The sequence below is a fragment of the Choristoneura fumiferana genome, chromosome 3 (genome assembly GCF_025370935.1).
Source record: "Choristoneura fumiferana chromosome 3, NRCan_CFum_1, whole genome shotgun sequence".
Classification (NCBI taxonomy): Eukaryota; Metazoa; Arthropoda; class Insecta; order Lepidoptera; family Tortricidae; genus Choristoneura; species Choristoneura fumiferana.
This window is the reverse complement of record NC_133474.1, coordinates 22,884,342-22,898,477: the sequence shown is the minus strand read 5'-3', so window position 1 is coordinate 22,898,477 and position 14,136 is coordinate 22,884,342. Positions and strand designations below refer to the sequence as shown.

Genomic DNA, 14,136 nt, shown 5'->3' with positions numbered 1-14,136 from the left:
TAACGACTTACGAGTACCACGGCTTTATAACGTCGGAACAAACTAGCCCGATTAAAGGTTAGGGAGCTCCTTACATCTAAGTAGGTATCGCACGTTTATTGAGCAGGAAAATAGTCGATAGTAATCGTTTCCTCCTGTAGCAGGACAACTAAGTACCTACCCAAGATATTTTTTGTTGTACATTCTTAACACCGGATTGACGGCGGCCACAATTTACCAGTGCTAGTGATTAATTAAAAATCGACTAAGTTTATCAACATGGATAAAAAGCAATTTTACAAGCTTTTATTTAGTTTCACCTGTCCCGTTGTCTGTCTGTCTATCTGTAGTAAATCTTGCAAGTAAAATTCGACCAACTTCCATGCAGTAGTCCGGATTGACCATAAATTAAAAGTACATAATATTACATACTGGCTACTTCGCCCGCAAAGATTTCGATATTTACACATTACTCCATGGGAATGAGTTTGTCTCATACAAACATGTCCCGAATGCTTCGTTCCCTCGGTATCCTTCCTTAGTACTTTCCTACATCTTCTAAACAATATACATAAGTTCCAAATTTCAGGTTTCTAGATTAATAATAATAATAATATCTTACGACTGCGATTATTGACCTAGCCCCAAACTAAGCAAAGCTTGTACTATATAGGTAGATGCTAGACTTCGAATAGACATACATATATTTACAGCTAAATTAAAATTTTAAATTAAACTTAAATACATATAAACATGTAAGACTCAAGTACAAACATTCGTATTTATCCTACTAATATTTGGTACAGTATATTTGCCACGTGGTAGCAGGAAACGATAACGAAAATGAATAAGGAAACTGCGATAGGCCAGACTGTGCGAGGTGCCGTCGAGTGATGCGCGTGCCGAGGGGGCCGCGCGCCCTGCTGGCTGCCGTGGCTGCGCTGAGTGCGCTGAGTGCGCTGGGTGTGTCGAGTGCGCTCAGTGCTCTAAATGCGCCGAGTACGCCGAGTACGCCGAGTGCGCTGAGTGCGCTGAAGGCGGAGAGTACGCTGAGTGCGCTGAATTTGCCGAGTACACTGAATTCGCGGAGTACGCTGAGTGCGCTTAGTTTGCCGAGTACGCCGAGAGGGCTGAGTGCGCTGAATTCGCCGAGTACGCCAAGTGCGCTGAGTGCGCCAAGTGACGCGGATCCCTTGTATGCGAAACCCGGTAACTATTGCGCCGCACTGAAAGAGGCGTTAGGTAAGTGATCAAAATGGCGCATTTCTAATTAAATCGCTGCACCCACATAATTAGACTCGGAAAGAGTATGACCCAAGTAGCAAAATGCGGTCATGTAATTATCCTACCATCGATTTATAAGACTAAGGGGCTGTTTCACCATCCATTGATTAGTGTTAACTGGCGGTTAGGTGTGATGCCGTCTCTATTTGTTTTGTTGGAATAGACGGAGACGGCATCACATTTAACCGTTGGTTAACGCTAATCAATGGATGGTGCAACAGCCCCTAAACGTCTTATAGGAATCTAATAAACGTTTTGACTTTGACCACTGTTCTTACAACAGCAACTACAAGACGATTTGAGCTACAAGACCTTTCAATCCTATAACTTAGTAAGTATCGTAAACTTTTACAGGATAACTTTAGAAGACTCTTACTAGACCATGGCGTTATAAACGCATCTTATAAGACTTTTTATCATTGATATCCTATAAAAGTGTTTACTCGTAGTAAAACCATTTGCTCTTATTAGGATATTTAATATAAAATGTTATAAAAATAGCTGCAATAGGTCAAGCATATATAGGATCCTATAAACGCATGTAATAGAAATGTTTATTCCTATTGAGGTCTTAATTCTTCCTTCTATAAGACATGAGATCCTATAAATGTCATAGAAATAGTCGCTGTAGGTCAAAGATTGTATAGGATTGGTGGACTTGGTCGTGACTTCTAAAAGATTAGTAGCACTAAAACTTGCACGTTATCAGATTGATTATAAGTACATTTTTACCCCTAATGTGTCGTTTGCGATTAAAAGAGCGATCAAAGTACGGGTTAGTGTCCTGTTTGGGGTGTAGTTAATGTACGACTTGTTAATTCACGCTCAAATAATGCACGGCCTGATAATCCGTGCTTATGTACACCGATTATTATGCTGTGCATTATCACCCCGTACCGAACTAGCACGAGTGTAGTTAATGTACGACGTGTTAATGCGCGCTCAAATAATGACCGGCCTGATAATCCATGCTTATAATATTGCTCGACCTATATTTTTGAGACAACCATTTGTTTCGTGTACACCAAATATTAAAATTTTTTGTAGAAAATAAATTAATTTGATCCTGGCGCCTCGCCAGTCGCCAGCCGCTGCCGCGGCACGCTCGCTCAGCTGCGCATTGTGGTCACAATTGGACCTAACACAAGTCTATGGTCATACAAATCGATTGGATTCAGATTATCACACCGTACATTACAGCGCGCAATATTTTGTAAGCCCTGATAATGCGCGACCATGATATTGTACGGCATGACACGTCGTACATTATTGCGCGTACATTCCATGTTGTACATTATTGTTTCCCTCATGTTTGGACAAAAGTAAGACAGTCATAAATTGCGATGGTTCCGTACAGCGAAAAATAGGTTTATTATATTAAGCGACGGAAGATGATTCTGAACATTCTGAGAATGTCCACAAAAATTCTAGTAGTGGCGAAAGAGATGAAAATTAATTTGATGATGATAAAATTACAGATTCAGAAAAAAATTACATTACATCTGCGTACATACAGCATAACATTACATCTTTGCGATGAGACCGTAATCTTCTATAACACCTAAATAAATAAAAATGGATTGCCGAAATGTAAGTAGGTAGGTACGCCATAACTCTCGAACGACGACACCGAATTAGATTTTTTTTTTGTTATGATCGTTATTGTCAGGACAAGGTTTGTCCCTAAATATATATTTTTTTTAAAACTGGTACGGGGCGAAGCCGCGGCCAACAGCTAGTTTATGATAAATATCTCAGTCCAAATAACGTAGACGTTGTTAGGGTGCCGTATCCAAATTGGCAAAAACGGAACACTGATAGTTTCGCCATGTCTGTCTGTCTGTCCATCCGCGGCTTTGCTTTGCTATCAAGAAAGCTGTAATTTTGCACAGATATATGTATATGAAAACTATGCCGACAAAATGGTACAATAAAAAATAAAAAATATTTTTTTTTTAGGGTACCTCCCATAGGCATAAAGTGGGGGTGATTTTTTTCTCATCCAATCTTGTAGTTTGGTGTATTGTTGAATAGGTCTTTTGGACGAGGACTATGCTGATTTCCCGCAAAATTAGCCTAAGTTAACGTGTGTGTTCTCCTTAGTCATGTATACAAGTTGTTTTCGAGGGTCATTACGAATCGTCTCTAGCGAAGATTTGATGATTTCCAGCCTCCCGAACAAGCTGGATTCCGTAAAGGCTTTAGCACCATAGACCACATTCACACGCTCCGCCAGATTATACAGAAGACCGAGGAGTATAATCGGCCACTATGTTTAGCGTTTGTGGACTATGAAAAAGCCTTCGATTCAATCGAGACCTGGGCTGTACTGCAGTCCCTTCAGCGATGCCATATTGACTATAGATACATCGAGGTGTTAAAGAGTTTGTACAGCAGCGCCACTATGTCGATCCGGTTGCAGGACGAGAGTACACAACCAATCCAACTGCAGCGAGGTGTGAGACAGGGAGACGTTATTTCTCCGAAACTGTTCACAAATGCGTTGGAGGACGTTTTCAAGCTCTTGGACTGGAACAGGTTCGGCATCAATATCAACGGCGAGTACATCACCCATCTTCGTTTTGCCGATGATATAGTCATAATGGCGGAGTCGCTGGAGGAGCTCAATACTATGCTCAGTGACCTCAGTATCGTCTCCCAACAGGTGGGTCTTAAGATGAACATGGACAAGACTAAAATCATGTCAAATGTCCATGTCACACCCGTGCCGGTTATCGTTGGGAGCGATGTACTCGAAGTTGTTGACCACTATGTTTACCTTGGACAAGTTGTCCAGTTGGGTAGGTCCAACTTCGACAAAGAGGTCGCCCGAAGAATCCAACTCGGATGGGCAGCGTTCGGGAAACTTCGTGATGTCTTCTCGTCCAATATTCCGCAGTGCCTGAAGACTAGAGTCTTCGACCAGTGTGTGTTGCCAGTGATGACTTATGGCGCTGAGACGTGGTCCTTAACTGTTGGCCTCTTAGAGAGGCTCAAAGTCACGCAACGAGCTATGGAGAGAGCTATGCTTGGAGTTTCTTTGCGCGATAGAATCCGGAATACGGAAATTCGTCGAAGAACTAAAGTCACTGACATAGCTGGAAAAATATGCAAATTGAAGTGGCAATGGGCAGGCCACATCGCTCGAAGAACAGATAACCGTTGGGGGAGAAAAGTCCTCGAGTGGCGACCACGAACCGGAAGACGAAGCGTTGGCAGGCCTCCCACCAGGTGGACTGACGACATCGTGAGAGTGGCGGGAAACCGGTGGATGCAAGTGGCAAGTTGTCGTTCATTGTGGCGTTCTAAGGGGGAGGCCTTTGTCCAGCAGTGGACGTCTTCGGGCTGATGATGATGGATGATGATGATGAACGTGTGTGTGGGGTGCCGCAGACGCTGACCGCGCGGGGCGGCGGGCGGCGCGCGCGCCGGTGGCGCCGCTGTGGCTGCTGGGCGGCGGCGCGGCGCGCGCGGTCCACGCGCTGCTGGCCGTGACGCTGCGGCTGGGGCTGGGGCTGCCCGCCGACGCCGTGCTCCTGCGCGAGGACGCTCCCGCCGACCTCTGTCCGCTGCTGAACTACTCGAGTCGCCTGTTCAAAGAATGGAACAGGTCGGCCCGCACCGCTCGATACCTCTCGGGGCCAACGCTAGCTGACACGGTGCGCATGGATCGCTAACTGCGATTCATGCGATGGATTTTACTTGTATCCGCATCCGCAAGCGTGCGCCCGCTCCGGCACCCGCTCCAGCTAGCGTTCGTCCTAACTTTGTAAACTAAGTACTAAGCTGCTGCTTCACAACTCCGTATACCGACCTATTTGTATACCGAATTTCAGCAAAATCAGTTCAGCAGTTTAAACTTTAAAATGATACAAACAAACAGGCTTAACAAACTTCTGCATTTATAATATCAGTGGAATACGAAGCTTTTATTAAGTGTTACTCGTTCATACTCAAACGCTGGCTGGGGCGCCGCGACTTCATGATGTCTGTCTGCAGAAAACCGAAATCGACCCCGGAATGTAGACATAACATTTTTAGAGCGTCTTTGTAATGAGAACGAGGATCACGATGTTAGGACTGTTTGTGCGGAAAAACTGATGAATTAAATATTGAGTCCAGGCGTCATACCTACTCAGTCCGCGCGTCATGTGCCATGTGCAGGTCGAGGTCGGCGAAAGCGTTTCCGTTATCAGTGGCGGCGGCGTGGCGCGGCGAGCCGTGCGCGGTCGCGGAGGGGCGGGACTTCTTCATGGGGCTCGGCGGCGCGTACTACTCGGTCCACGGCGGCGCCGCGCCGGTCGCGCGCCGGCTGCTGGCGCGGCGCGCCCCGCCGCCGCCGCCGACTGCCGCTCCTGGCACGACCTGCGCCGCGCCGACTGCCGCTTCCTGGCGCCGCGCGACGAGCGCCTCGACGAGGAGCTGCCGCCGCCGTCCAGGTGAGACCGCCCGACTGATATGCAACCTACGGTGACGGGTCAACTTTTACTCGTAGATCAAACGATCGAGTTCATTCTTTTAACTGTAAGAACTGGCAAAATTTATATTCAAACAAATATTTTTTCATCTCTCCTGTTCGGAAAGTTTAGTTAGTTAGTTTAGTTTAGTTTAGATAGCCGGGTGGAAAATTGCGTTTTCATCTCTAAAGTAGAAAGTAATTTTTTTTTTAATTTTTCGATTAGCCACGGAGTCAAAGAGAATTGAGTTACGTCAATGACACTTTTTTTTCACTTTTCGGCATGGCCATCTAGATGCACGTCGTGACCAAGGAGCTTATATACAATACAACACTGAAGGTTGAACGCCGAACATCCGTTTGAAACAAGAAATTTGATCTTTATTACATCACGAACATATTCCATCTCTTTCCTTAGTTAGGTTAAGAAAGAGATGGAATATATAAGTAAGTAATAAAGGTCAAACTACTTCGTTCCGCGTTCCACCTCCAGTTTTGTACATAGGTATAAAAGCTCCTTGGTCGTGAGATGGAATTCATGAAATGTATAAATAAGTAATAAAGGTCAAACTTCTTCGTTTGGCGTTCAATCTCCAGTTTGTATATAAGCTCCTTGGTCGTGACCAACTCGATTTTTTTTATAGTCGGCCGTTTCAAGCTAGTGGCCAGATCGAAAAGGTACCGTTGGAGGTTGGATATACCTAAGTAAATTCAATTTATTATGATTCTTATTTTTTTGTACTTAGTATTCTTCTTTCCTCACAGTCGAAATGAAAAGTATAGTGTCTTACTCGGGTGAAATTACCCATTTCCCCTCGAACGAGAAATATCCCAGGTGAAATGGGACACTTTCCACCGTTGGTTATCAATCTACTATTATTCACACAGCGACTGGCTGAATTGTACGTGTTCTTCGAATGACACCGAGTGCATAGCCGTGGTGTTGGTGGCGGAGGAAGGCGCGGGGGCGGCGGAGGAGGCGACGCGGCTGGCGCGGGAGCTGTGCGAGCGCGCGCGCGCGCTGCGGCCCCCCCCCGCCGCTGCGGCCCGTGGCGCTGCGCCCCGCCGCGCTGCAGCGCGCGCTGCGCCACCACGGCCGCTCCTTCCTGTTCGTGGACTACGACTGGTGGCAGGCGCAGGACGCGGCGGGCGGCGAGCGCGTGCAGCCGGCGCCGCCGCTGCCGGGCGCGGCGCCGGCCGCCGCCGTGTCCGTGCTGGCGGCGCCGCTGAAGCTCATCAAGAAGTACATGCCGCGCGTGCCGTGCGTGCTGGAGCGCTTCCGGCCGGCGCCGGCCACGCTGCGGCGCCTGCTGCGCAACGAGCGCGCGCTGGGGCCCGACGAGGCGGCCTGCGAGGCGGCCGCCAGCGCGCGCGGCGCCCTGCGCCACTGGGTCGACTGCCCCGAGCCCCCCTCTATCTGTACGTGCAGACGTGCGGCGACCGCCGGCGCCTCGACGACTTCCACTCCGCCGTCAGAAGCGTCGTCGCGGACTACTGGAACGAGACCGGAACGAACGTGACGCTCCTCTTCGCTACTGATGGTAAATTCTCGAGAATGTTCTCGCATCGGAATTTTGCTCTTGAGTTCTCGAGAACATTCTTCAAGGGGAGAAAGTTCCGTCCTGTGGAGACGATCCTCTGGCCAGACTACCAGGATGTCATTACCAGATTATTCTATTGTCACGCAATTTACTTACATAAGTATACCATTCCATTCATTTCAGTCAAACCAACTACTGGAAGTTGGTAGAAATTTTACTTGCAAAATTTGATTATAGACAAACAGACAACGGCACAGCAGCATTTTAATACAAGCTTATTTGATGAGTGTACTTGCATTGTCATCCAAATTACATTTGCATACCAAATTTGAAGTCGATGCTACTAACCGTTCAAGAGTTCCGTCCTGCGGAGACGATCCTACCAAGATGTCACTATTAGATTATTACATTGTCACGTGATTTGCATAAGTATTCCAAATTTCAAGTCAATCTGAGTACTGGAAGTTGGTCTCGGTCTTTAACTCTTTGAAGTAATGAAAATGTTCTCTCGACCCATAACTAGTCTTCGCCAACGCGACGGTGGACTGCGACGACGTCGGGGGCTCCTTGAGGGTGTTCGACACCATGAAGAGGGACTGGTTGGTGACGCTGGTGGCCGGCGCGGTGGTCATGGGCGCGGGCGGCGCCCAGCTGGCGCCGGGGTACGTGCCGCTGGTGCTGGCCGACGACGAGGGACAGGGACGCGCGTGCGCCGTGTCGCCGGACGGGCGCCGGCTGCTGGCGGCGCTGCGCTGGCTGCTGGGGCGCTGCGGCTGGCGGCGCCTGGCCGTGCTGCGCGACGAGGCCCACGCCGCCAAGTGAGTGGCGCACCGGATCACGCCTCTGCGGCCTGCGGCTGCGGCTGCGGGTCGGCTCGGCTCGGACAAATTTGCAAACAAACGAGGGGTCTGTTGCAGGTGGCAGAACTTCTCGAGCTCGGGCTCGCTGGTGGTGCACGAGCAGGCGCTGAGCGAGGGCGGCGCGGCGGCAGCACTGGCGGCGCTGCGAGTGCTGGACGCGCGCGTCGTGGTGCTGGACGCGGGCGCGGCGGCGGCGGCGCGCGCGCTGCACGCGGCGGCGGAGGCCGGCATGGGCCCCGCGCGCGGCTACGCCTGGCTGGTGCTGCGCGCGGCCGGCGAGGACGGGGGCGCCGACTGGCCGCCGCCGCCGGGCTTCCAGTACGTGACGCTGTCGGGCTGGTGGCGCGGGGGCCGGGGGCGCCGGGGGCGCCGGGCGGGGCGCCGGGGGCGCCGGGCGGGGCGCCGCACCTGCGCGACGCGGCCACGCGCCGCCTGCCCGCGCGCTGGCCGCCGCTGGCCGCGCCCCTGCTCGACGCGTTGCTGCTCATGATGACGGGAATCGAATATTTTCTGGCGAACGACCCGACGTTTCCTTACGAACATAACGAGGAGAGCCGGTACGATTACATTTCATAATTATATCGCGCGCGAATCGAGCTAGAGAACGATTGTTGGAATGCGTTCAGAAAAACGTGTTATAAGTAATTCTTTATCTACACGCATATAGTAAATCCTCTATTTGCTGCATTACGACATTGGATTCTATTATGAACACGGCAGTATCGTAATGTTCATTACGACATCGAATAATGAAACCCGACCGCACCGGAGCTTATCTTCGGGCGCAGGAGCTTCCCAAGCAGCAAAATGTAGAAACGTTTATAAAACCGCATTTGGGCGCAATTTATACCTATGTATAGCTATTCCGTCTTATAGTCGTTTTATTAAGTTCCTTAAGTTCTTACAAGGATAATACTCTTATAATAATCCGGTAAACTGCTTGAATAAGAGCGATTACACCTTTAAGGATCCGGCATGTGCCTTTTCTGGTGTAAATTGATCCTACAGTACCTACCAAATCAGGGTGGTGCTATAATACAAGAGCATACATTTATTTTCTTGGGACAGTTGAACCATGGCGTGCAGTGTTACGAAAAAAAAATTTAAAGGCAAATTGTTTACCCATAATTATTTTATATCTAAGTGTACCACTTTGTTATTTTACTGTTTTGGTAACAAAAAAAACTTTGAACCAGTTCATTAACAGCTAAAGACTTTATAAAAGATGATTAAGGGAGTAAATATATGTTTAAAGGTCACAGAACTCATCATCATAGCTAGTCGTCATTTGAATTTTTCAGGGTTCCTTTTGATCATTTTATTATTAGAAAACCTAATTACTTATTGAAAATTAATAAGTATGCAGGATATTCTTTCATTGCATCTGATCTACGCATTGTTTCTGAAAAAAAAATCTCACTTTCTCAGAATTTTCAGAATCATCTTCACAATCGCTTAATACTAAACCTATTTTTCGTTGTACGGAACCATCGCAATTATTGACTGTCTCACTTTTGTCCAAACATGAGACTAACCCGCACTTCGATTGCTCTTTAAATAGCAAAAAAAGACACGTATGGATAAAATCGTACTTACATATAATAAATCTGATAACGTGCAAGTTCGGTGCTACTAATCTCTTAGAAGTCTCGACCAAGACCACCATCCTTTACAATATTTGACCTATAGCGACTATTTCTATAACATTTATAGGATCTCATGTCTTATAGAAGGAAGAACTAAGACCTTAATAGGAGTAAACATTTCTATTACATTTATTTATAGGATCTTGTATAGGTACGCTTGACCTATTGCAGCTACTTACTTTTATAACATTTATTTATTTATTGATTTTTTTTACGTAGGTATCCTGTAATGGAAATAAATAGGACCCTCATAGGAGTAAACGGTTTTATTAAATACGTTTATTTATAGGATATCAATGCTAAAAAGTCTTATATGTTTATAAGGCCATGCTCTAGTAAGAGTCTTCTAAAGTTATACTGTAAAAGTTTACGATACTAAGTTATAGAATTGAAAGGTCTTGTAGTTTAAATCGTCTTGTAATATGCTGTTGTAAGAACAATGGTCAAAGTCAAAACGTTTATTAGATTCCTATAAGACGTTTAGTCTTATAATTCGATAAGTAGTAAGATAATTATATGATACTTAATGTTACTTGGGTTGTGGCGTACAAGACGATTGACGATTTGAGCTACCAGAACTTTCAATCCTATATAACTTAGTCTTGTGGGGCAGACATAGTTCTGGTTGCGATGCAGGTCATTCTCAATGGCCCTTGAACGTATGATAGAGGATTTAATAATATGGATGTAGATAAAGTTATGTATGCAACTGTAGGTACGTATTAGGCCTCAAAACGTAACGCTGCATAAACTATTATTTCACTCCCGCAGGTCACAGATGCTCGAACGACTCAGACACACGTCAGTGGCGGGCGTCGCCCAGCAGCAGAGCTGCGGCAAGGAGCCGCTCGTGTTCGTGCACCGCTGGAGCGCCGGCGAGCCCGCGGGGCGCCTGCTGGGCGTCTGGCCGGAGTCCGGGGGCGGGGCGGGCGGGGCGGGGGCGCCTGGCCGGACCACGGGGTGGCGGCCTGTGCGAGCCCGGCGTGCGCGACGCCGCGCCCTGCCACTCTACGTGGTCCGGTGACGCCTACGCGCCGAACTGCCACGACGCCGCCTGGGCGCTGGCGCTGGCCGCGCTCGTGCTGGCGCCGCCGGCGCTGTGCGCGGCCGCGGCCGGCCGGCGCGCGCGGCTGCGGCGGCGGGACCGCGCGCTGGAGCGGCGCCTGCTGCCGCGCGCGCGCGAGGCGTCGGCCGCGCCGCCCGCCGAGCTGCGCGCGCTGGTCGTGCCGCGCGCCGCGCTCGAGCTGCTGGACGAGCTGGGCGCCGGCCACTACGGCAGCGTGCGGCTGGGCGTGCTGCGGCGCGCGCGCGGCCCGCCGCTGGCCGTCGCCGCCAAGGCCGCGCGCGCGGGCGCCGGCGCGGCCGACGCGGCCGGCGACCTGGTGCGCGAGGGCGCGCTGCTGGCGGCGCTGCGCCACGACCACGTGGTGCGGCTGGCGGCCGTCGTGCTGGAGGCGGAGGGCGCGCCGCTGCTGCTCATGGAGCACGCCTTCCACGGCGACCTGCAGCGCTACCTGCGCGCGCGGCGGCCCGCGCTGGAGCGCGCGCGCGCCGGCGAGCCCGAGCCGGAGGCGGCGCACGTGGGCGCGCTGGCGCTGACGCGGCTGGCGCGCGAGGCGGCGGCCGCGCTGGGCTACCTGGCGCTGCACCGGGTGGTGCACCGCGACGTGCGCGCCGCCAACTGCCTGGTGGACGCGCGCCGCTCGCTGCGGCTGGCCGACTTCGGGCTGGCGCGGCGGCTGGACGCGCCGGCGGACGAGGCGCCGGGCGCGGCCGAGTACCTGTGCCGGCGGCGCGCGCTGTTCCCGGTGCTGTGGATGGCGCCCGAGTCGCTGGCGCGCGGCGTGTTCTCGGCCGCCACGGACGTGTGGGCGCTGGGCGTGCTGGTGCTGGAGCTGGCCACGCTGGGCGCGCGCCCGTTCGGCGCGTGGCCGGCCCCGCGCGTGCTGGGCCACGTGCGCGCGGGCGGTTCGCCGCCGCTGCCGAGAGACGCGGCCGCCTCCACGTGAGTGCCCCCCCCCCTCCCTCCGATGTCCGCTGTCGTGTGGTGGCGTGGCGCGTGACGCGTGTGTGTGCGTGTGGCAGGCGCGGCTTGGTGGCGACGTGCTGGCGGCGCGCGGCGGACGAGCGGCCGACGGCGGCGCAGCTGGTGGCGTGGCTGGCGGCGCACCCGCGAGCGGTGCGGCCCGCGCTGGCGCCGCCCGCCGGGGGGGACCGCCCCCCGCCCGCCGGGGGGGACCGCCCCCCGCACGGGGACGACGGCCTCTACCTCGAAGAGTGGACCGCCTGATCACCTCCACACACTTTTTGAAATATCTTAGTACTTATAGTGTAACGTGGGGCGACCCATACTCGGCGCTGTTACTACAGGTCTATTTTTAGAGCACAAATTTATACCTAACCAGAGAGAGGCCGTATGCCCAGCGTTTCTGACGCTCGCAATCGCAATTAAATGTCAGATTTCGCATACAAATACTGTCCTTTTATTGCGATCCCGAGCGTTAGAAACGTTAGGCAGTACAGCCTCGACTCGACCCTCTGACCTGAACCTTCGTTATTATCATCCTAATTTGTATGAAGTGTCAGCATTGGCGTGTACCTCGTGTTTTCATAAGTTTTGAGACGATTCTTGATAGGCCAATAAAAAAATGGGTTGTAATTAGCCAGCTTCTTTAAACTGTCATTTTTGCCTTCAAATTTAATTACTTATTTGTCTTCTGAATTAATAACTCAGCGACTAATTTTAAGCGCCTAATAAATACTTTTCAAGCGACTGTAAATTGTGTAATCCAAGCTACCTACGTTTTAATAAATCAGCATGACTATTATTATATAGCAACTAAATTTGTATTATATTATTATATGTATGTATATATTTGTATAATATTATTTTAACAGACTCTAATTTAATATTGTCACCTCTATTTTTATACATTAGTATATAAAAACTCTACTACTTTACTCCATGCTAAAATCTACGTTAAACATATACCTACCATCAAACAGATATATCCAAATAAGTACTGTAAGTTGCAAGCTTTCCTAAAACGCAAGTCAGGGGTTTAAATCAAAGAAATCAAAAACATTCTTTCCTGGCGAAATCAACGTATTTCTAAATGAAGCACCAGATGAGAAGTAGGTATCTTTGCTCTAAGGTTGGTAACCAGTGTTTTTAATATTAACTAAAAAACAATGTTTTATTTTATTTCAAGTGCTTAAAAGGATTTTTTTCAATTTATTTTTTCATTTCTGAAATAATGTAGAAATGTAATTTATTTATTTGCATAGAATATGGTTACATAATGTGGATGTTGTAAAAATTTTTGAAATAAATGCAAAGACTAGGGTTTTACTTTAGACAATGACACGGCAATGAGGGCTATCGTTTTTTGTCTCACTAGATGGCGCACTGTTGCGTGAGGTATTAAGTATGGTTTTGAAAGTCTGTTATTACGGGCGTGAAAACAAAGTTTAGATTAAAATCATATTTAATACACCTTCAAACCGTACCATATAAATATCGAGCATGCCACAGTGTTGCATTAGTCCCCGTTTTGTTCGGAAAAAAGGGGGGACAAAGGTTTCCGAAAGACAAAACTGTCTCAAAACACAGACATTCATTGCCCCGGAACGCATATTTGCCATAATTAATTTCAGATATTGCAAAATATTCACAAAATTATTCTAATTTTAAATAAACCCGCGTAGCTCACCCAAAAACTATGAGATTTGACATTTCGGAGACCTCACGCTACACTAGCGCCTCTAGCGGCGAATTCATACGCGATAGCCCTCATTGTAGGCAATATTGATCGGAGCAGAAGAAGGACAAGAGACGGCAGGTGCATCCTCAAGTAATTGCTATAAAGTTTTAACAGGCGTTTGCGTTCATCATTAATATTTCATCAAATTTGATGTCCAGGCATATTCTGCTCCAACATGCACCATACAAATATCAAATATTTATTTCATAGTCTAAGGTTACATCTAATGTCAACTACAACAGCATAGTATATACCTAACGCGAATAAACATTTGAATTTGAACTGAACTGTTATTATTTAGGGTGCAGCCCGACGAGCGTAAGAGGCGAGGGGTGAGATTTTTGAGCAGGAAACCCGTAGCAAAAAACACCTATCTTAAAATCAACGACTCAAGAAATCTCGTGATTAGTTTATTAACATTTCTTAACATCTCGTCTCGAAGTGATAGCTTTAAAAGCTTACCGGAGAGAGGCCGCCCTCCGCCCTGGAAGTACCACATGAGCAGCTTATTATTATGTGGAATCGACGTCTTATTTGTTCTAAGACAAATCTCAACAGCGCGATTGAAGAATATCGCCTGACGGAACAGAAATAACTTATAGCCGA

General features: G+C 49.1%; 2 protein-coding genes across 2 annotated transcripts; both read left to right on the top strand.

The window, feature by feature from the left end:
• Positions 1 to 865: 865 nt before the first annotated feature.
• On the top strand, positions 866 to 6,697 carry LOC141426285 (uncharacterized). The gene is made up of 4 exons (XM_074085133.1): positions 866 to 1,221; positions 4,657 to 4,873; positions 5,428 to 5,702; positions 6,608 to 6,697. The coding sequence occupies exons 1-4, from the start codon at positions 873 to 875 to the stop codon at positions 6,616 to 6,618; spliced, it is 852 nt and encodes a 283-aa protein (XP_073941234.1). The 5' UTR covers positions 866 to 872; the 3' UTR covers positions 6,619 to 6,697.
• On the top strand, positions 6,637 to 13,812 carry LOC141426142 (uncharacterized). The gene is made up of 8 exons (XM_074085001.1): positions 6,637 to 6,646; positions 6,859 to 7,260; positions 7,784 to 8,078; positions 8,178 to 8,395; positions 8,440 to 8,677; positions 10,538 to 10,700; positions 10,744 to 11,771; positions 11,852 to 13,812. The coding sequence occupies exons 1-8, from the start codon at positions 6,637 to 6,639 to the stop codon at positions 12,054 to 12,056; spliced, it is 2,559 nt and encodes an 852-aa protein (XP_073941102.1). The 3' UTR covers positions 12,057 to 13,812.
• The last annotated feature ends 324 nt before the right edge of the window (positions 13,813 to 14,136 follow it).